Source organism: Labeo rohita, chromosome 17, assembly GCF_022985175.1.
Source record: "Labeo rohita strain BAU-BD-2019 chromosome 17, IGBB_LRoh.1.0, whole genome shotgun sequence".
In the NCBI taxonomy this organism is placed as follows: domain Eukaryota; kingdom Metazoa; phylum Chordata; class Actinopteri; order Cypriniformes; family Cyprinidae; genus Labeo; species Labeo rohita.
Genome location: NC_066885.1, coordinates 17,402,341 through 17,424,042, shown reverse-complemented (window position 1 = coordinate 17,424,042; position 21,702 = coordinate 17,402,341). Strand labels below are relative to the sequence as shown.

The 21,702-nt window shown below is 37.7% G+C and overlaps 2 protein-coding genes across 5 annotated transcripts in view; one reads left to right on the top strand and one right to left on the bottom strand.

Annotated features, from left to right (window-relative positions):
* Positions 1 to 15,731, top strand: part of cnksr1 (connector enhancer of kinase suppressor of Ras 1) — a 41,940-nt gene extending 26,209 nt beyond the window's left edge. For 2 of the 3 annotated variants that reach the window (XM_051133155.1, XM_051133153.1), the window contains 13 exons: positions 714 to 802; positions 1,140 to 1,169; positions 1,374 to 1,477; positions 3,036 to 3,160; positions 3,449 to 3,482; positions 3,592 to 3,767; positions 7,730 to 7,803; positions 8,236 to 8,307; positions 10,367 to 10,440; positions 11,883 to 11,956; positions 12,608 to 12,710; positions 12,844 to 13,022; positions 14,231 to 15,731. In XM_051133155.1, the coding sequence (XP_050989112.1) occupies positions 714 to 802; positions 1,140 to 1,169; positions 1,374 to 1,477; positions 3,036 to 3,160; positions 3,449 to 3,482; positions 3,592 to 3,767; positions 7,730 to 7,803; positions 8,236 to 8,307; positions 10,367 to 10,440; positions 11,883 to 11,956; positions 12,608 to 12,710; positions 12,844 to 13,022; positions 14,231 to 14,551 (1,455 nt within the window). In that variant the 3' untranslated portion in view covers positions 14,552 to 15,731. The remainder of the gene's footprint in view (positions 1 to 713; positions 803 to 1,139; positions 1,170 to 1,373; positions 1,478 to 3,035; positions 3,161 to 3,448; positions 3,483 to 3,591; positions 3,768 to 7,729; positions 7,804 to 8,235; positions 8,308 to 10,366; positions 10,441 to 11,882; positions 11,957 to 12,607; positions 12,711 to 12,843; positions 13,023 to 14,230) is intronic. The other variant, XM_051133154.1, reaches the window with a different exon arrangement.
* A 194-nt stretch (positions 15,732 to 15,925) lies between these two features.
* Positions 15,926 to 19,741, bottom strand: cldn23l (claudin 23-like). Of its 2 annotated transcripts, none has more exons than XM_051133171.1 (2): positions 19,486 to 19,741; positions 15,926 to 18,469 (listed from the first exon to the last, which is right to left on the bottom strand). In XM_051133171.1, the coding sequence occupies exon 2, from the start codon at positions 18,418 to 18,420 to the stop codon at positions 17,746 to 17,748; it is 675 nt and encodes a 224-aa protein (XP_050989128.1). In that variant the 5' UTR covers positions 18,421 to 18,469; positions 19,486 to 19,741; the 3' UTR covers positions 15,926 to 17,745. The 2 variants fall into 2 exon arrangements, with proteins under 2 accessions (XP_050989128.1, XP_050989127.1); XM_051133170.1 differs by having other exon boundaries at positions 19,568 to 19,741.
* Between the last annotated feature and the right edge of the window lie 1,961 nt (positions 19,742 to 21,702).

Genomic DNA, 21,702 nt, shown 5'->3' with positions numbered 1-21,702 from the left:
CTGGATGTGGAGGTCCTGGGCTGGTGTGCATTCAAAATGCCATCAGTAAAATGCACCTGTGTTTGTTGTCCATAATGTACACCTGCCCATACCATAACCCCACCGCCACCATGGGCCACTTGATCCACAATGACAAGCATGCAGATCAGCTTCCCTGAGACGGTTTCTGACAGTTTGTACAGAAATCCTTTGGTTATGCAAACCGATTGTTGCAGCAGCTGTCCGTGTGGTTGGTCTCAGACGATCTTGGAGGTGAAGATGCTAGATGCGGAGGTCGAGTCGTTTTTTTATGCTTTTTATAAGTTTTATTTTATGTAGCTTTTAGTTTTTTTAGTGCTTCAACACTAAACTTACAAGAAATATTGCCTTGGGAACTAGCTCGAATAAAATAAGGTTAATTTTGTTTTATTCTATTTCAGTTAATGTTTATTTTATTTAAATTAATGAATATTTTTAATGGTTTAGTTGATGATCACCCTTAAAAAAATTTATTGCCCACAAAGTATTGCTTAATAAGCATAAACTCAGCCAATAGCACACAATGACACTCATGTATTCATCACCACGATCATTCACAAGACATGAAATGTGCTCATGAACTCATTGTCACACACCTAAAACGTCTCGCCACAATAAAACACATGAGTAACTCTCTGTGGTGACATTGGGTTTTTCCAAACATCTAATCAATCTTATCAATTCCTTACTTTCAGAAAGAGGAGGAAGAGGAAGAAGAGGAAGAGAAAAACAAACATTCTCTTTTGGGCAGGGTGGCAGCTTCAGTCCGCTCTCTGTCCTTCAGGTGAGTTTGGCTCGGCTGAATATCCTTAGTATGTTGTATTGCTTTTTTTGATGCTTTGTAGAGGGATTTCAAGTCCCTCATTTCATGTTTGTTGTTAAAACATCATTAAGGGGAAAGAAATTACAGTAGTTAGAGACTTTACAATATATTATGATGTAGCAGGATCTTTTTGTCTGCCTCTCTCAGATAAACCATAATGCTTAGCCTTCAATGCTTTCCATCATTTTACTCTTTTACTGTAAACTTTCTGTGTATAAGAACTGAAAGTCTTCATTTCTCTGCCTGCGTGTTTCACAAACTAAATTCTTGTTTCATAACTGTTTTCTGAGAGCTACAGTGAGGACATGCAAGTGATCCGCTATCTCAGGTCTGTGTGTGTGTGTGTGTGTACAGCATGGCTGAACTGGATTTGAATGTGATTTGTAGTATGTGTGTGTTTGGGTCCGTTTTCGTAGCATTAAAGCTGCTTCTGTATATGTAGCACTGCAAAGGGCCTCTTAGCTGACTGTGTTTTTTATTAATTTTGAAATGTTATATGCTTTCATATAGTGTGTGTGTTTATGTACCACAGATCGGCGTCAGACAGCACATACAATTTTAGACGGGAGAAATCAGCGCTCTCTAGTGAACAAAGCTCTAATGAACCTCAGCCAATCACCTTAAAGCCAGGGACAGGTAAGAGTCACAGCAGACTGTACAGAAAGACATCAGTTGGGAAATGTATGGGAATGTAATATTGGGAATTTGCCCAAAATTGTCCTGAAGAAAGAAAAAAATATTGTTCATTTTCTACAGTTGAAGTCAAAGGTTTACGTACACCTTGCAGAATCTGCAAAATGTAAATTACTTTACCAAAATAAGAGGGATCATACAAAATGCATGTTATTGTTTATTTACTACTGACACGAATAAGATATTCCACATAAAAGACGTTTATATACAGTCCACAAGAGAAAATAATAGTTGAATTTTTTTAAAATGACCCGGTTCAGAAGTTTGCATCCCCTTGATTCTTAGTACTGTGTTGTTGCCTGAATGGTCCACAGCTGTGTTTTTTGTTTAATGATAGTTGTTCATGAGTTCCTTATTTGTCCTGAAAAGTTAAACTGCCTGCTGTTCTTCAGAAAAATCCTTCAGGTTCCTCAAATTTTGTGGTTTTTCAACATTTTTGTGTATTTTGATTTTTTCCAACAATGACCATATGCTTCTGAGATCCATCTTTTCACACTGAGGACAACTGAGGGACTCATATGCAACTATTACAGAATGTTCAAATGCTCACTCATGCTTCATAAGGAAACACAATGCTTTAAAGTGGTCATCGGATGCCAAGTTCACTTTTACACGTCGTTTGAACATAAATGTGTGTACACAAAAAATAGTCATCCGATGACCCCTTTAAGAACCGAAAGAATTTGAAGATCAGGGTAAATGTAACTTTTTTTTGTCTTCTGGGAACCATGTATATTCTATAGGTTCTGAAGGGCAATAAGGAAAAAAATGAAACCAAATATTATTTTTAGGCAAAATAAGAAAAATGTACACATCTTTATTCCATTCAAAAGTTTTCACCCACCGGCTCTTAATGCATCAGTTTTCCTTCTGGAGCATCAGTGAGCGTTTGAACCTTCTGTAATAGCTGCATATGAGTCCCTCAGTTTTCCTTAGTGTGAAAAGATGGATCTAAAAATCATACAATCATTGTTGGAAAGGGTTCAAATAAACAAAAATGCTGAAAAACCAAAGAATTTGTGGGACCTAAAGGATAAACAGTGGGTGGTTTAACTGTTCAGGACAAACAAGGGACTCATGAACGACTATTATCAAAGAAAATAAACACAGCTGTGGATCATTCAGGTAACAACACAGTATTAAGAAGTATCAAGTATCAAGCGTATGTAAACTTTTGAACGGGATCATTTTTATAAATTCAACTATTATTTCCTCTTGTAAACTATATATAAATGTTTTTTTATGTGAAATATCTTATTCATGTCAGTAGTAAATAAAAAATAACATGCATTTTGTATGACCCCTCCTAACATTAACATTTTGCAGATTCTGCAAGGTGTATGTAAACTTTTGATTTCAACTGAATATTGTTGTAGTCAACAGTTTCTTTGGTATTCTTTGCTGAGCATATAGATTTGTTGCTTAGGTTACAGACATTTACCAGCTCAGATTGTATCTTATAGGCTGTCTTAAATGTTTAAATCTGTCTTCACTTTTATAGAGTCTCAGCGAGCAAGTCGAAACAGTTTGGAAATAGATTCATCTGCACGAAGGAGTCCGTCCCCACAAGGCTCAGAGCTGAATCGAGCCAGCACAAGCTCCTGCCCTGACATGGCAGGACTAAAAGTAAGAACAAAAAACATTTATTACATTTAAAAACATTAATTTGGTATGACACACAACTCAGTACACTTTGCACTTTTTTGTAGTCAAAAATCAAGGTCCATTTTGGAGATATACTATAATGATTAAGCATAATAAATTTTATCGTGCTGTAAGTCAAGTCAAGTCAATGTTATTTATATAGTGCTTTTTACAATACAGATTGGCAATTCTGATGAAATCAGAAGCAGAATGTCTTCTTTAAACCCTGTGATCTCAAAGTAATTATATGTTTCTTTCTTTGTACTGCAGGAGGAAAAGGAGAACAAGAAGAGCTCTACTAAAGGTCAGACATGGATTTGTTCATTCACTATTTTCGCACAATTTTTTCTAGGACACCTTATTTCATCCATTGCAAAATAATGACACTACCCTGATTCATATGTACAATTAAGGAACACGGACAGCGATGAGCCGTAGGAGAGTGTCCTGTCGTGAACTTGGCCGCCCAGACTGTGACGGATGGCTCTGGAAGAAGAGAAAAGAAGCAAATGTCTTCGTGACTCAGAAGTGGCAGAGATTTTGGTTTGTCCTGAAAGGCCCTACACTGTATTGGTATACCAGCCAACAGGTTAGTACACGTTACAAGTAGTACAAAGTAAAAATAGTAAGAATTGGTCCTTCTGTCATTAATTACTCCTATAAAAAACCCCGTAGGACCTTTGTTCATCTTCAGAACACAAATTGAAATATTTTTGATAAAATACGAGAGCTATCTGATCCTGGATAGACAGCCAATCAACTGAAATGTTCACAGACCCAGAAACGTAGTAAGAACATGGTTAAAATAGTCCATGTGACATTAGTTCAACTGTAATTTCACGAAGCTACGAAAATACTTTTTGTGTACAAAGAAAACAAAAATAACGACTTTATTTAACAGTTCTTCTCTTCCGTGTCACCGTCTTCCACCATCATCATTATATTGCTCTTTATGAAAGGTTAGAAAGCTCTCGGATTTCATCAAAAATATCTTAATTTGTGTTTCGAAGATGAACAAAGGTCTTACAGTTCTGAAACGACATGAGGGTGAGTAATTAATCACAGAATATTCATTTTTTGGTGAACTATCCCTTTAAAATAAAGTGTTACCATAAACTCTTGTTTATAAAGGTGCATGTGTGTAAACAATTATTAAATTAAGAATTATTAAAAATTAGTAAAACTGAAAGAAACCTTCCTTGAATGAATTTTCATCTATGCTAGAGATGCAAAATGTATTAGTAACAGTGTTGGGGCTAGTTACTCAAAAAAGTAATATATTACATATTACATATTACTCTCAAAAATAGTAATGCCTTACTTTACTTTATTACTCCCTGGAGAAAGTAACTAGTTATATTACTAGTTATATTACTAGTTACATTTTTTTTCTTAATTACTCTATAATTGCCTGAGATGCATCAGATGGAGGGAGAAGATACAAAGGAGGAGTGTTCTTTAGGGTCTTTATTACGCCAACAACTGGATATGTTTTTGGTCGATCGGATCACAAGTGGACAATGGAGACACAGTCGTTTACATCTGGCGTTTTAATCCATCTCTTCTGTCCACTTTCGACCACTTCTGACCACATTCCTGCATTTACATACATTACAAACTCAACTGACAGGCGTCTCTCCTGTATGACTTCATGTGATTCTCTTCAGACATTAGAACTGTACATGAATTATGAGCTTCTAGAACGTTTGACCTCCTAACTGAAGATCTTTTTTACAAATATAAACAAAAACAGTATAAATAAAAATAGTCTAAACAAAAGAATAGCTGTATTAAGTGCAAACAATAGTGCAGCCATAATCAAAGTAGGCTAGGCTACTCTCTCAATGTTCAAAGTGCAAATAGAGACCAATTTTTTTAAGCCTGATACAGAGCTATAGACAACTACACAACCTATTATAGGATACATACAAATAACAACATATATATGTTATGTAGCCTAATTTGCGCGCACTGTGGAACCGCTCTCTAAAAGCGCATATTAAAATTGCTTTTGAAGGCGTGTGCGCGTTTAACTTTCGGTTTCGTTTTAAGGATCGTGCGAATTCTCAGCGGCGCTGCGCGTGCTTTCTACAATACGAGACATTAATTTAACAAACGAATTTGAAAGTGAGGGGGACACAAACGGGATTTTGAAAAGTGGATGTGGTCAAAAGTGGACAAGCTGAAAACGTTTTACACCCCTATTTACACCTGTACTTAGCATTGTCCACTTGTGATCAGATCGACGCATCAGAAAACGCATGTTAATACCAGGTGAAACAGGGCCTCTAATTCTTGCACAGTACCTCTCTCTGGTCAGTGTCAGTAATCTCAAATCCAAATCCAAAAAAAAAAAAAGCAGGTGTTCTCAAGTCCAAACTTATTTAATATAATCGCAACATTTTGCCGTCATATAATCGCACAGGCTGACATTGCGATTGCGATACGATTAATTGTGCAGCGCTACTGGGAACCTTCCTCTGAAAAAGAGCTTGCCGTTGTTGACGCTTCCATTTTTCCCCATCTGTCTTTGCGGGTGCCGCTCTGCTGCCGGCTGCCGGGTGTCGACCATTCGGTGATGGTAAATGATACCTCGTGCCAAACCCAGACCAATCACTGTTCCATTCACGCCCCCACCCCTTCCCTTCTGTTCTCTGTGTTGTGTGCCTTGTGTGTGATGAAGGTGCTACTGGCAAATGTAACGCAAGTAACTAGCTCGGGAAAACTGTAATAATATTACCGTTACTTTGTAACGCGTTACACCCAACACTGATTAGTAACATATTGGATGGATGATATTACAGTTTTTTTTTTTTTTTTCATTTGCCAGTATTGGACATTTAATTGTGATTCAAATTTTTTATTTTTTTTGGTGTTTTGGTACGCATTGGATTACATTGTTTGTTTGTCCACTCAATGGAATCTAATGGTGAACCATATGCTTACCATCATTCTTCAAAATATAAAATTTCCATACAGGTTTGGAATGATAAGATAGTGAGAAAATGATAGAAATTACAGAAATTATGACAATGTTTATTTCGGGGTGGCTTACTCCTTTAACTTACTGAGACAAAATAGTGTAGAATTTTAAAAGGGACATCGAATGCCCATTTTGGTATGATTAGGGTCTTCATGAAATGTCTGCAACATACTTTGGTTAAAATTCCTTAATGGTCATGTAAAACAACACCCTTTTTACCTTGTTCACAGCGACCCATTTCAGTACATGTCTCTTTAAATGATAATGAGCTACTGCTCACTCCGTTCCTCTCTTCCGTTTTTTGTGTATTCAGTGGCGCATTACCATCAAAAACAAAACTAATCCACTGCGCCCTCAGTGGCCCTCATGTCGGGAGAAAATGAAGACTCTTAAGCCTGTTTCACACTGCAAGCTTGAGATTTGCATTAGCTTCAACTGCACACTTGCACAAGTATTCACACTGGAAGCGTTTGTACAGTGTCACAGCAGCAGCTGCTCACACTTGCGGTGTGAAACCAGGCTTACTTACATCCAAATACAAAACACCTGCATTGCTTACAAGACATTGTGGCTTGCTACAGCTGCTCGAGCACGGAGAAAAAGGTGGACAGCATACAACTAAGGATGGAAATTACAGATAATGTACTCACCTCCTTGTCATCCAAGATGTTCATGTCTTTCTTTCTTCAGTTGTAAAGAAATTGTGTTTTTTTTGAGGAAAACATTTCAGCATTTTTCTTCATATAATGGACTGCTATGGTGCCCCAATTTTGAACTTCCAAAATGCAGTTTAAATGCGGCTTCAAATGATCCCAAATGCTGTTGTAAACGATCCCAGACGAGGAAGAAGGGTCTTATCTAGTGAAACAATCGGTTATTTTCATTAAAAAAGTACATTTTAAATATTTTTATTCTCAAACGCTCGTCTTGCCTTGCTCTCCGTGAACTCTGTGTATTCTGGCTCAAGAAAGTTAGGCTATGTTGATAAACTCCAATCGTATTTTCTCCCTCAACTTCAAAAATCATTTCAAAATCATCCTACATCGCTGCAGAAGTACCGACCCAGTCTTTGCAAAGTGAACATGCAAAGAAGGTTAAACACCCTTAACAAAAAAGGTAAAACGGCGATATAGGACGATTTTAAAGTTGAGGGAGAAAATGAGATGGGAGTTTTTCGACATACCCTAACTGTCATGAACTGGAAAAAAAAACAGTCCAGGCAGACTAAGACAAGACGAGCGTTTGAGATTAAAAAGTATATAAATTTCATTATTTTTTAAAAAATAACCGATCGTTCTAGATAAGACCCTTCTTTCTTGGCTGGGATCGTTTACAACCGCATTTGGGATCGTTTGAAGCCGCATTTAAACAGCATTTTGGAAGTTAAAAATCGGAGCACTATATTAGTCCATTATATGGAGAAAAACGCTGAAATTTTTTCCTCAAAAAAACGTAATCTCTTTACGACTGAAGAAAGAAAGACATGAACATCTTAGATGACAAGGGGGTGAGTACATTATATGTGAATCTTTGTTTTGTTTTGTTATTGAACCCATTTATTTGTGCAGGAGGAGAAGGCGGAGGGCTTGATCAAGATCGGCAGCTACAGTATAGAAAGCGCAGGAGAACACAAGAGGAAGTAGTGAGTATCTTCTGCACTATACAGTACATGCTGGCTCTGGTTACCCATTCATTTTTTTGCAGCTGAGTCAAATTTGAAGAGAAGCGTACTGTATCTGTTGACTGAACGACATTAAAGCCCGTTCAGCTTGATTGTTTGTGTTCACACTGTCATAAAGAAACAGAAGTCGTCGGTCTCCTCGGACTCTGTGTTTGTGGTTGGCTGTGAGAGTGAGAGTATCAGATGCAGGAGGGCAGTTAGCTGAAGATGTGTGAATAACAGAATTACACTTTACGCTCCTCAGAGCTTCCCCCGCAGACGCTGAACAGCACAACCTGCCACCATGATGACAAATTAGTTTTTATTTTTTCATTAAGCTGCTAATGCCTCTGCCCTAAGATTAATGGGTATTATCATCTGATCTCATTCTCTCTCTTTCTCGTTTTCTCCTAGTGTATTTAAAATGTGCCACCAGCGCTTCCAGAATTTCTTCTTTGCTGCTGATAATGTAACCGACATGAGCAAGTGAGTGTGGCTGCATATAAACAAGCATTTTCTCTACCGCTGCATCCAAACGACAGTCATTCATGGCTTTATAGCTTAGAGAGAGTTTCGTAAAAATCATTGAGTAGCAAAATGTCACAATGATTAGATCTTGCTGCGCAACTGCAGTTTCTCTTCATGTGCAAATGATTGTGCTTTGACCTTTGAATTTAAATGGATGTGTTAGATGCAGTGACATGTATTTTTATAGGTGGAGTGATGATGTGAAAGTACTTTTTTAAAGTTTAATGTGCATAGCCAACTGTAAGCGTTTCACTGGATAGCTTCATAAATAGTGCAAACATCGTGGTGGGAGTTTAGAATAGATTGCGTGCACTGTTTTACTATTTAAAGTAATTATGCAAATCAGGTAATGGTTTAAACAGACTTCACAAGAACTGACACAATTCCAGGCTTTATAAGTCTGTTATGAGTGCCAGTGCAGTAGACCACTGTGATCTAGCAGACTTTGCATGGGGCAGATTATTCTTAAAGGGATAGTTCACCCAAAAATGAAAATTAGCCCATTATTTACTCACTCTCCAGGCATCCTAGGTGTATAGGATTTCCTTCTTTCAGACGAATGCAATCGGAGTTATATTAAAAATTATCCTGGAGTTTCTAAGCTCTATCATGGCAATGGGCGGGTGTTTCTCTTCATCAGTCCAAAACAAGTCCAAAAAAGTGCATCCATCCATAATAAAAAGTGCCTCACACAGCTCCGGGGGTGAGTAAAGGCCTCCTGTAGAGAAATAAAAAATATCCATATTTAAAATGTACGGATCACTTTAATCTAGCATGCGCCAACTGCTCGTACACGGAAGGAGCTCCGGGCGGATGATGTAATATGTTGGCGAGGAGACTGTTTTCCCTTTGCTAAAGTAATGAACTTTTGCCTCCTTTGCTTCTGTAAACAAACGTTGGTTTTTGTGATACTCACTGGCGCGTACACTATGCCGACATCATACGTCATCTACCCAGAGCTGCTTCTGTGTACGACTATAAGCGCAAGCTAGATTAAAATGACTATTAAGTTTTAGATATGGATATTTTTCTTACAAAAACGTATGCGTGTGGTGCTGCTGACGCATGAAGCTTGTTGAAGCCCCCTAAGGGGATTGGCCCTCTGGTTGAGAACCATTATTCTAATGGCAAAGAAATTCCACAATTCTCATTTAATATAATTTACTCTAATGCCATGAATAAGCTGGAAAGGCTTGTATTTGTTTTTCAAAAATTGTTTTTTGTTCAAATAATTCTTTATTTTATTATTGTTTGGTCAGATAATTCAATAGCCACTGTATGGCACCTCTGCAGTAATTCAGAATGGAGCACTTTATGTAATAGCACTACAGACTGAGGCTCTTTTTTACACTCCATGATTTGTTCCATGACCAGTAGAGCTCAGGTGCTCGTTACCTCTAAAAATAAAGCTGATGATATGATGTTCAGAAGAGAACCCTGGGCAGTTATGTTAACTATCATCTATCATTCCCCCACTTGTTGTCAAACGATAATATTAGACCAATATCAGGTGACTCAGCTTGTCTTTTCTAAAGCATTTTATGCCATTTATGTCCATTATTTAGAGACACGATTGTCCAGATATTCTGTTGCCAGGTTGCACTAGTCGATTTAAGCCTTGTTAGGAAAAGCTTTGAACTCTAAAATGAATCTTAATGATTTTGACCTCTTGAGTAGCACTTGAGGTGCTGCAGTAAAGCAGTGAGTCAGCAGACGCAGCAGAGTCAGACATAGAGTGCAACAGTGTCGGTCAGTCTGTGGCACTGGAGATTGTGTGAATGCCAAAGCTTTTAACCTCTTAAACACTCCCACCTCATGTTATTGCTCTGTACTACAGCACACACACACAATCATTTTTACTGTTTTAGGATTTCTCACAGATCACCTCTGCCCCCTACTGGCCTTCACCTAATACAACACATTACAAATTATTTTAAGTGCAAATGGGAAACTGGTGAGACATGCAAATTGCTGATAAATAAGTGATGGCTCTCTCTCTCCCTCTCTGTCTCAACAGATGGATTAACTGCTTAATTGCAGCTATTCAGAAACATAAGAAACATACGCAAAGTCAGCCAGACAGTGAAGAAGGTAGGAAAACAACACAATCACATTCAGTTATTTTTAATATCTGGCATCTTTACACTGTTAAGTTAAAGCAGTTCTGTGACGGCTCCAAGTTCTGTGATAATATGCAATGCCAAATTAAATCTGTACTACAATATCATCTTTGATTGATAAAATGCTACATGAGAACCTCTTTACATTTTTGTCTGTCACTGGACATGCTGACAAATTAGCAGTCAGCTTATGAGTGTGCGGTTTGTTTCATATGATTCAGACGGAAATATATTTGTTCCATCTCTTTATCGTAATATGTGCGTTAACACATTTTTCATGGTACAGTGGCATGTGAAAGTTTCGAAGCCCTTTGCAGAATATGTGAAAATGTGAATAATTTTGAAAAAATGAGAGAGATCATGCAAAATGCATGTTATTTTTTGTTTAGTACTGTCCTGAGTAAGATATTCTACATAAAAGATGTTTACATATAGTCCACAAGACAAAAAAAAAGCTGAAATTATAAAAATAACCCCCTTCAAAACCCCTTCACACTGTGTGTGGGTACCTGGGTGATCTGCGACTGTTTTTTTGTTTTGTGATGGTTGTTCATGAGACCCTTGTTTGTTCTGAACAGTTAAACTGAGCACTGTTTTTCAGAAAAATCCTCCAGGTCTTGTAGATTCTTCAGTTTTGCAGCATCTTTTGAATATTTGAACCCTTTCCAGTAGTGACTGTATTATTTTGAGATCCATCCTTTCACACTGAGGACAATTTAGGGACTCAAACACAACTATTAAAAAAAGTTCACTGATGCTGCAGAAGGAAACACAATGCATTGAGAGCTGGGGGTGAAAACTTTTGAACAGGTTAAAGATGCCCAATTTTTTTTTTTTTTTTTTTGAAATATATATATTTTTTTCCATTTTGTACTGCCCTTTGGAAGCAACAGAAAATGCTTGCATGTTTCCAAATTAAGTACAAATTACCTTGATCTTCAAATTCAAAAAGTTTTAAACCCCCCCATTGTGTTTCCTTCTGGAGCATCAGTGAATGTTTAAACCTTTTTTTAATAGTTGTGTTTGAGTCCCTCAGTTGTCCTCAGTGTGAAAAAAACGGATCTCAAAATCATACAGTCACTGCTGGAAAGGGTTCAAATATGAAAAACATGCTGGAAAACTGAAGAATCTGCTGGACCTGGAGGATTTTTATGAAGGACAGTGCTCAATTTAACTGTTCAGAACAAACTAGGGACTCATGAACAACCTTTACAAAACAAAAAACGGTCGTAGATCATCCAGATAACAACACACAGTCTTAAAAACTAAGGGTTCCTAAACTTCAGCTACTTTAATAACATGCATTTTTTAATAACATTCCGAAGATTCTGCTAGAGGTTCCTAAACTTTCACATACCACTGTATATGCTGTTTATGTACTACTTTGTCAATGTAAAATGTTTCTGTTGTCAGAATGTTACAGTGAAACTGAATCTGAGGGGGAATCGTCACGTTCACCCATTCCTCATCGGAAGAAAGTCAATACGGTGAGGGAAAACAGACGCACATGCAGAGAGAGCAAACATTCATGTTGTTCCAAACCTGTATGATTTAATTTTTTCCATGGAACACAAAATTAGATATTTACCCTACAATTCAAAAGTCTGGGTTTAATCAAAAATACAGTAAAAACTATAATTTTGTGGAATATAATAAAATGTTATAATTAAATTGTTCACCCAAAATTGAAAATTCTGTCATTAATTACTTACCCTTATGTCATTCCAAACACGTAAGACGTTTATCTTCAGAACACAAATTAAGATATTTTGTATATCTTCATTTTATAGATCTAATTAAGAATGAACAATACTTCTACAGGATTTTAATTTCAGCATTTACTAATGCATTATTAAAAAAAAAGTTAACTTTAGTTAATGCACTGTGAACTAACATGAACAAACAATAAACAACTGTATTTTCATTAACTAATATTAACACAGATTAATAGTGTAATAAATGTATAGTTCAATGTTCATTCATGTTAGTTAATACATTAACTAATGTTAACAATTGACACCTTATCGTAAGGTGTTACCAGTTTTTCTATTATCCAAACTTAAAAATGAGGAAAATGGCTGTATATCTTTCCTTTACAACTAAATGTTTAACAGAGTTTCTTCTTTCTTTTGTCACAGAAAACTCAAACACAGTCAAACACACTTCCTCGAACAAAGGGAAAGCAGAACAGGATGTCAGAGCCAATAACCATTTCACAAGCAACGGGCAGTAAAATTGCAGGTAAACGATCATTGTGAATTGTACCAGCCTCTTTCATCTTGTAGCGCTTTCAAAGCTGTGTCAAGATAAACACAGTTCTTTAATAAAGTCCAGTACTTTCATTAAACAAGCAAAATCCCACTATGTCTCTCAGGAAATGTGGATGAGATGGATGAAATGTTCCATAGCCTGAAGAAAGGAGGCGTGTCTCTGATTGGACAGAATCAGCCAACGACTCACGACCAGCTTCGTAAATCCTTCATCAAACGCAACAAAAACCCTGTTATAAATGAGAAGATACACATACTCCGTGCTCTCCAGAGCACACTTAAGGTAAGATTTGCATTTACTACACTACTAGTCAAAGGTTTGAAGTCTCTTATGCTCACCAAGACTGCACCTATTTGATCGAAAATGCAGTCTTGACCTGACTGCAGTTCGTCGTCGCAACCGTCTTGAGTGGGCAAATACTCACATTCGATGGCGTCTGGCACTTTGGAAAGGTGTTCTCTTCACAGATGAATCCCGGTTTTCACTGTACAGGGCAGATGGTGTGTATGGCATTGTGTGGGTGAGCGGTTTGCTGATGTCAACGTTGTGGATCGAGTGGCGTATGTTATGGACAACGAACACAGGTGCATTTTATTGATGGCATTTTGAATGCACAGAGATACTGTGACAAGATCCTGAGGCCCATTGTTGTGCCATTCATCCACAACCATCACCTCATGTTGCAGCATGATAATACACGGCCCCATGTTGCAAAGATCTGTACACAATTCCTGGAAGCTGAAAACATCCCAGTTCTTGCATGGCCAGCATACTCAACGGACGTGTCACCCATTAAGCATGTTTGGGATGCTCTGGATACGAAAGTGTTCCAGTTCCTGCCAATATCCAGCAACTTCGCACAGCCATTGAAGAGGAGTGGACCAACATCCCACAGGCCACAATCAACAACCTGATCAACTCTATGCGAAGGAGATGTGTTGCACTGTGTGAGGCAAATGGTGGTCACACCAGATACTGACTGGTTTTTCTGACCCCCCACCCCACCCCAATACAGTAAAACTGCTCATTTTAGAGTGGCCTTTTATTGTGGTCAGCCTAAGGCACACCTGTGCAATAATCATGCTGTCTAATCAGCATCTTGATATGCCACACCTCTGAGGTGGATGGATTATCTTGGCAAAGGAGAAGTGCTCACTAACACAGATTTAGACAGATTTGTGAACAATATTTAAAGAGAAATAGGCCTTTTGTGTACATAGAAAAAGTCTTAGATCTTTGAGTTCAGCTCATGAAAAATGGGGGCAAAAACAAAAGTGTTGTGTTTATAATTTGGTCAGTGTATATGTTTTTGCTGTAGTTTTAATGAAATAAATGCAGTCTTTCTGAACATTAGAGACCACTTTCAAAAACATTTTAAAAATTCTTAATTATTCCAAACTTTTGACTGGTATTGTATGTAAATACCCAGGTAAAGTAGGTCAGGCACACAGCGTTCTCTTCATTTCTCACTGTCTGCTGGTGTTTCCTAGGCGAGAGAGGCAGAACTTCAGCTGATTAACAAGATCCTGGAGGACTCTGAGTTCTCACCGCAGAAGTTCCGTCAGTGGAGAAAGTTAAATGAAGAGCTGCTGCAGGACATTGAGAGACAGTACAAACAGACAGACTCACCAAGCATAGACACAGATTCTAAAGATGCCAAGGATGAGGCAAGCACACTGACTCTGAGTGATGGAGAACAGTTGGTAGATTCAGAGACGCATAACAACGGAGGTTCCACAGAGGCACAGGTGCCGATGCAAACGCATACCACAGTCACAGATGAAACTACAGAGAACTACTTTTACATATGACACTTCGGATTCTGCGAACACGACCATTTCCTTCCTGTACTGTATTAAAACATAACAAAACGAGAACTGAAAGTGCAACACTGGGATAAATATATGGTTCCGAATTGCAGCCATCTGGGACAGACCACTGGCTGCTTTACCGGAAGATCTATCATCTGGAGCTTCTCAAAACTACCTTGTACTCTTGCTGTACATTCACTATGAGCTATCTCTGAATTGATGAACTGCGTTATGCTGGCAAAATGAACAAATCGAACTTTAGGCACTTGCTAAAGAATGTTGATTATACTGATGTATGATCAAATTTTAAATATATATATACATATTTTAGATTAATTATATTAATATGACGCATATTTGTTTTTTATGTCAAGTATGTAAGATTTCCTTAAATATGTCAAAAAATTTTTATGAATGTTTCCGGTATGTTCAGACATGATAGACAAGAAAGTATTGCTTTTATAAGAATGTATTCTTTTTATTATGTAAAAATATGTATGGCAGTGCAGATCTTGAAAACAAGTTTAGCAGGCTCAAAAACTATATTTCCTGAGGAAAAAGAATTATACCTCATTGTGCATAGTTTGTATTAAATGCCCAGCAATGTTCATTTCCCCAGAATTGCCACACAGTGGCGCCCTGTGTTTTGTTCACGAGGTGTTTCACACTCCAATCATCTGTTCCTTTGAGTCTCCGTGTTTTTATACCAACAGTGTATAATCATGCATATAACGGCTATGTTTATATATGTATTTGCATCTGAAGCTTTATTTTAATATTTGTCAATAGTGTTTTTGTTTGTTTGTTTGTTTGTTTATCCAAGACAAAAACTGGTTATAAAGTCAGACATTTTTGTCATAAACTGATAAACTTACTCTAGGAAGAAAGCGGTTAGTGTTAAGTGACTTTTTGTGTTTTCATGCTCCTGACAAAGAAAAAAGTCCCAAAATGTAATAATTTATTTTATGTTGCTGTTAATTTGTGTTTATAAACACAATGTGTAAACAGAGATGTGAAAAAGAAAGAGAGATGTGAAATAGAAACATGAGATTTGAATGATTTGTCATTTGCCTTTTTATACAAAGTGTGCAATTAAGTTTATGCAGCGCCAAAGCCAATCTCACCACACCTGTTCCTCTGAAATTGGTTTAAATTATTATTAAATAGTTTTAGCAAAATATTTTTTGTTGTTTTGTTGTATTTTTTAGTGTAACAATTGATCCGATTTTTTTAAACCAATCAAGTAGAATATTTCATTGTCTCAATTCATGTGCACTTGCAATAATAATAATAATAATAATAATAATATATATATATATATATATATATATATATATATATTTTTTTTTTTTTTTTTTTTTTTTAACCCATGACGTTATCTGATCTTGAGATGTGGGAATGTACAGGTCAGGTGTATTTACCCAAACAAGCTGTTTGGCACAATCATCATTAGTTAGCATGACAAGCCAATAGAGTGTTTGAGCAGGTGTAATGACAAATATTACAAGTAGTCGTACATGACATGGGCAGCAGGAAAAATGCTTTAAAACATTTAATCAGTAGCCTAACACATATAGTATCACAGTCAATAACTACACATATTTACAACGTAAAGATTTATCAAGTACAGATAGCAATTAATTACATATAAATATATTACAAATAAACACCTGTTGTTTACCAGCTATAAGTCTTGCGCGAAATGACACATGACACATATTTCACGCACTAGCGGGAAAAGCCAAAAATGCCAACAGCCTTGTGACTCTAGTACATTGTTTTCATTTTACGACAGCTTTGGGTAAACATACAGTACTGTCATGATGAATAGCAAAATTTGCCACGAAACAGACAACTTATACAATCTATAAAGTCTTATCAACTGAGGGGACCGTTCACACGAATGCGTCCTTGAATTTAAATTAAGCGCGTTCCATGGGAATAAAAAAAGAACACAACGTCTCGAGTTCTGTTTTTAAAAGTTGCCAAAACTTAAAAACGCAGCGGTCATTCGCAAAACATTTAAAATAATTGATGTTCAGACAGAAAACTTTTTTATAAAGCGCAGAAGAATGCAAAAACGCGTTCTGTGCGAACCGGCCTCCCGTTCACACCAAGGACGATAACTATCCATCGGATTTTTCAAATTCAACGCGGTAAGCTGTTTTCTGCAGGCTAAATGTGCGAGACTTCCGGTTCATTAGAAGTTCATTAGAAGAATAACAAAGTGCAGTAAACGTTAAATCTGTTTGCACTGCAAAGCAGTGTGTTCATAATTAATATACATTAAAATAATATGGTAAGACACACCTGTTTGCAATACCAAGCAGCAAAACGAGTTGTTTTGTACAGCTAAGAATCGCTGGAAGCAACTTACACCGGAAGCCAGATCCATTAAGTTTATAAATGGCTGCGCCCGCTCTTACAGGAAAAATAAGGTGGATATAAAGTTTTGAAATCGTTCTAACCATAGCAATAAGGATAATAACAACACAGAGGAGCTGTATCATTAAAATAGCCTTCAATTCAGTCAGAATTAACCCTACTTTGAAGAATTTGAGCATTTAAAGTGGCAGATGAATTATATTGAGTGAATGAATTATGAATTATAATAAACAACTTTATGGTTTGTTGGTAGGGATACAAATATAGAGTTATTGTTATAGTTATCGTTATAGTTTTTGGTGTGAACAGGCCTTAAGGCTTCAATTAGTGGTTTCATACATATTTAAATATAGTTCTTTATAGAAACATAATGTGTAGGACTTTCCATTTATTATTTGTGACCATGGACCACAAAACCAGTCATAAGGGTCAGTTTTTTGAAACTGAGATTTGTACATCATCTGAAAGTGGACTGAATAAATCAGTTTTCCACTGATGTATGGTTTTGTAGTATAGGACAATATTTGCTGAGATTTACAAATTATTTACAAATTTGGAATCTGAGGGTGCAAAAAAATGAAAATACTGAAAAAATTGCCATTAAACTTGTCCAAATAAAGTTCAACTATAAAATTTTGATATATTTACGGTAGGAAGTTTACAAAATGTCTTCATGGAACATGATCTTTACTTAATATCCTAATGATAGTTTGACCCACAATATATAGTTTGCTATATCTGCAAATAAACCTGTGCTACTTATGACTGGTTTAAACACCTTAACAGTCTCTTCAGGAACGTTGGTCCATCTAACAATTCACCTCATACATCTCTGCACTGTCTTTGAGTCTCTGCTTGTGACAGGATGAACACTTCATGCTTTTAAACCCATAGAGCAGTGCGGCCCCTCCCAGCACCTGTACCCAAGCTCCCACCCACCCGAAATACAGCGACCCGGCCGGGTGTAACGTTAGTCGGGGTGGCTTGTGTACGTTGAGTCCTTGCGTCTCCGATACGGTTGAATCCACCTCAATCCCCAGCTTTGAAAGATTATGAGTGTAGACTCCTAACGCAGCCAGACTAAGCACGCCCGCCAGCGCCACCAACAGGCCGCCAGCCGCCGCTACACTCCTAAGCGGGATATCGGTCCAGCAGCGGACGCCCACGCTGGCGAGGACAATCCCTGCGCCGCAAAGGAAGAGAGAGGACAGCACCATCCCCTGGACCATTCGAACCCGAGCATCCCGCTGGTAGGACCCCGACACGGGCCAGCACTCTTTGACTTCAGAGTGCACCACCTGCAGGCAGCTCTCCCACAGGCCGTCCGAACGAAGTAGGAGGAGCTCCGTGGCTCCGCCCCGCCCTGCCGCACCCAGCCGCGCCTGTCCCTCCCTCCACTGCGGCGTGATCGCTGCAGTGAACACCAGCACAAGGCCCAAGGGAGCGAACACCACTCCCATCAGCATGGATGCTGGAGTATGCATCAGTGTAGCTCTTCAGGACGATGCTAAGCTTGAAACCACAGGCAAAGACCTGGTGAAAAGAGTCAAATTTTAGTTACACTCACATCCAAAGGACATATTCTAGAAGGTTCTTTCATTTAAATCCCCTCAGACGCCCATCAGCGGAAATATATTCCTGGCTTTCGCAGTCTGTTAGATCTAAAAGAGAAAGAGTGCGCATATGCATGTCTTGTTAGCCGATGACTCTCTCCTTTGAGCTCTAAGAAACATCGTCACTCCTGGCAACCAGCACAGTGGAGGTGAATGGCCCGCTGTTGCTAAGAGACAGTAACCTGGACGATCCTACAGTTGCATCTTTTGTGGTAAATCTGAAATGGTTCTAGCACTATAAGCCACAGGTGCTAATCTGAACATCATTTTCTGACGCAAATGTGTGGTTGTGTTATTGACGATAGTGTGAAATGAATACATTTTGAAACATTCCTACGAATATCATACGTAGACAGGAAGCCAGACGTCTGGGAGCTGAGAGAACACGCTGACGTCTGTTCCAGAAGACAAGGACAAAAGAGACCCTACGAATGATGTGATGCTATAAAAAGCAGCTATTTCAATACACAGACACACCAGTCTGTGGAGTATTTTCATTACCTAATTGGTTGTTAACCTGAATCTTGACAATATCACCTTCAAAGGTATCTGTGAGAGGGGTGTGGGTGTACGTTTCAACAGTTTGGTCAATCACTGCATGCTCTTAGAGTGAAGTCGCATCTATCATCACATCAATTTCCTGTTCCACTCACTTTTGTTGCATGGCAACCCAAAAACAAACATTTAAAAGGGCGCACTGGCATCGGTATGTTAATGAAAACAACAGAATCTGCCACACCAACAAAATGTAGCTACTCAGCCATCTGTCTTCAGACCACACTAGTTATTAAATATCTGGAAAAACAGCATGACAGAGAAATCGGAATCACAATAGTCAAGATTTTTCCAATTTAAAAAAAAAAAACAGGATGAGGCTTACACAAACTAGCCACAACAGACTGCAAAGATGCAAGACAAGTGCATTGACCTGCTCACCTGCCCTGGTTTTTGCGTTCGCCCTGAGATGTCATCTGCTTCTCTATTTGAATCACACATAACAGAGATGCCATGCACTCACCTCTGTGCAGAAGAATTAATGATCATTCAGTTGTTCTCTTTGTTAATTCGGAGATGGATGCTTCTGCTTTCTGTCCTTTCTGTTTCCCTCACTCTCTGACTCTCTCTAGTCTTGTGTATGAGGCTTTCCATACACCCCCGTCCTTCTTTCAAACAGACACACACACACAGAACAAACAGCAAGTCCGACGTGTGCTGACTGCAATATGCAGACTGCCTGCTGAACCGGGCGATCTGATGAAAGAAAATGTAGATGAATTTATAGTCAGTCTATTTTCAAAATTGTATTAATATTGGCTATATAGATACATACAGTACATGTTTATTATATCCCAAAGAATGCTGTCAGTCAGTAGATGTACATGAGCTTTGACCTCCAAACATAAATATACTCACTCCAAACCAAACATGTAGGTACTCTTTGATAGTGTTCTGAGTTTATTATGGAATATAAAACCTAAATGTAAATAACGTCCCTTTGGTGATACAAACTGAATATGATTTTTGTATTATAGAGAAAAGTGCATTTGTTTACTTTTAGCTAGCCTTTTTAAAATTATTATTTAATTGTCTTTGACATATAATTACATTCTGTAGGTGTACTGATCGATTTATCCATAAGGTTTATGGTAAGCTATAAAAATTAGGATAAACAAGAACAAAGACATGGCTATGGGGTATACTGTAAGATGACCCCATTTACTTTGAAATAGTGACATTTGGATTTAAGTTTGACATGGGCAGGGTGGTGATGCTAATTTGCTAATTTAGTTGACAGCACAAAATGTGGAATAAGATGGTCCTTTATCTGGGGCAAGCAGACTTGAATGTATAAATGCTTTTTGATATAATGCTTATTATACTACGGGGCTGTTGAATGCTTGTATCTCATTGGTTGACGAATGAAAGGCACAGAAAGGCAGAGCAGGCACAGCTCTGGACCACATATTACTTTGGCAAAAGATTTTCATCATTTCAAAGGTCCTTACAGCCTACAACAGCAAAATAACCAAAAGCCATAATGACACTGACCAAGCAAATAAATATACCCTGATAGCACACGTACCGTACATCACGGAGACGTCTATTTTACGTCTGCATTTACATCTGCAAGATGTATTTTTAGAGTGTTTGCTCATCTGCAATACGTCTATAGGACGTTTCCTATCAGATGTCAAATAGATGTCTTTAAGATGTTTATGATTTAGAATGAATGTAAAACTGATCTGAAAGATGTCTGTCAGACATTTGTACACAGCAGACACTTTCCAGATCAAGAGATCTTTAACAGACATGTTGCAGACTTACGTGTGCTATCTGGGTAGTAAACAATATACAATATAAACAATATAAAACAGCAAATTATTCCATATTTTTTCCACCAAATTACGTGTCATGGATTCATCACCTCATGTGTGCATTGTTTTCTTATAATTCAACAGCCTGTCCTGTTGTCAATTATTCCTTGATATTTATATACATTTAAGTAAAATACAATGTCTGTTGTGTTAAAACTGTGATTTGACAATTTAACTGAATAACTGAACAACCAGTGACAAAGATGTCAATGTCATAGATCACTATGACATTAGAGGAATTTTACTGATAATTGGTATTCAGAAGAAATGAGCGTATAAAGGAAAGCATAGATAGGCTATTTATTTAATGTACTGAGACAAGATATGTCAAGAGACAACATTTAATTATGCAAATTATGAAAACAAAATATATTTTTTGCTTTCTTAGTAGTACAGAAAAGAGCAGCCTATTACTGTATTCAAATACTGACCCGTTGACATGGAAGCAATTCGATGAGTCCAGGATCAGCTCCAGACTCAAATCACTGAGGGTGTTTCTTAAATTATTGACAATGAATCTCTTAGTGACAATGAATAACGTCTACACTTTGTTATAATGAGATTTTTCGTGCTGAACACAACATCTGAACAAAAACTCAGGCGATTTGAACGGTGAGTGGATTTTAACTTAAACGCCTCTGATTGGCTGTTGCGTTGTAGAAATCAACAGATTTGTCTGTGACTTATTGCTCAACGAGCTTTAACTGAAGGCACTGATAGTTTGCCAAATCTGCAATGAAATGCCATTATTAGAGCTTTAACTGAAGGTGCTATTGAT

What these genes read in the sequence shown, in the direction of transcription:
- cldn23l (XM_051133171.1), bottom strand. Translation starts at nt 18,420, where the DNA reads ATGCATACTCCAGCATCCATGCTGATGGGAGTGGTGTTCGCTCCCTTG.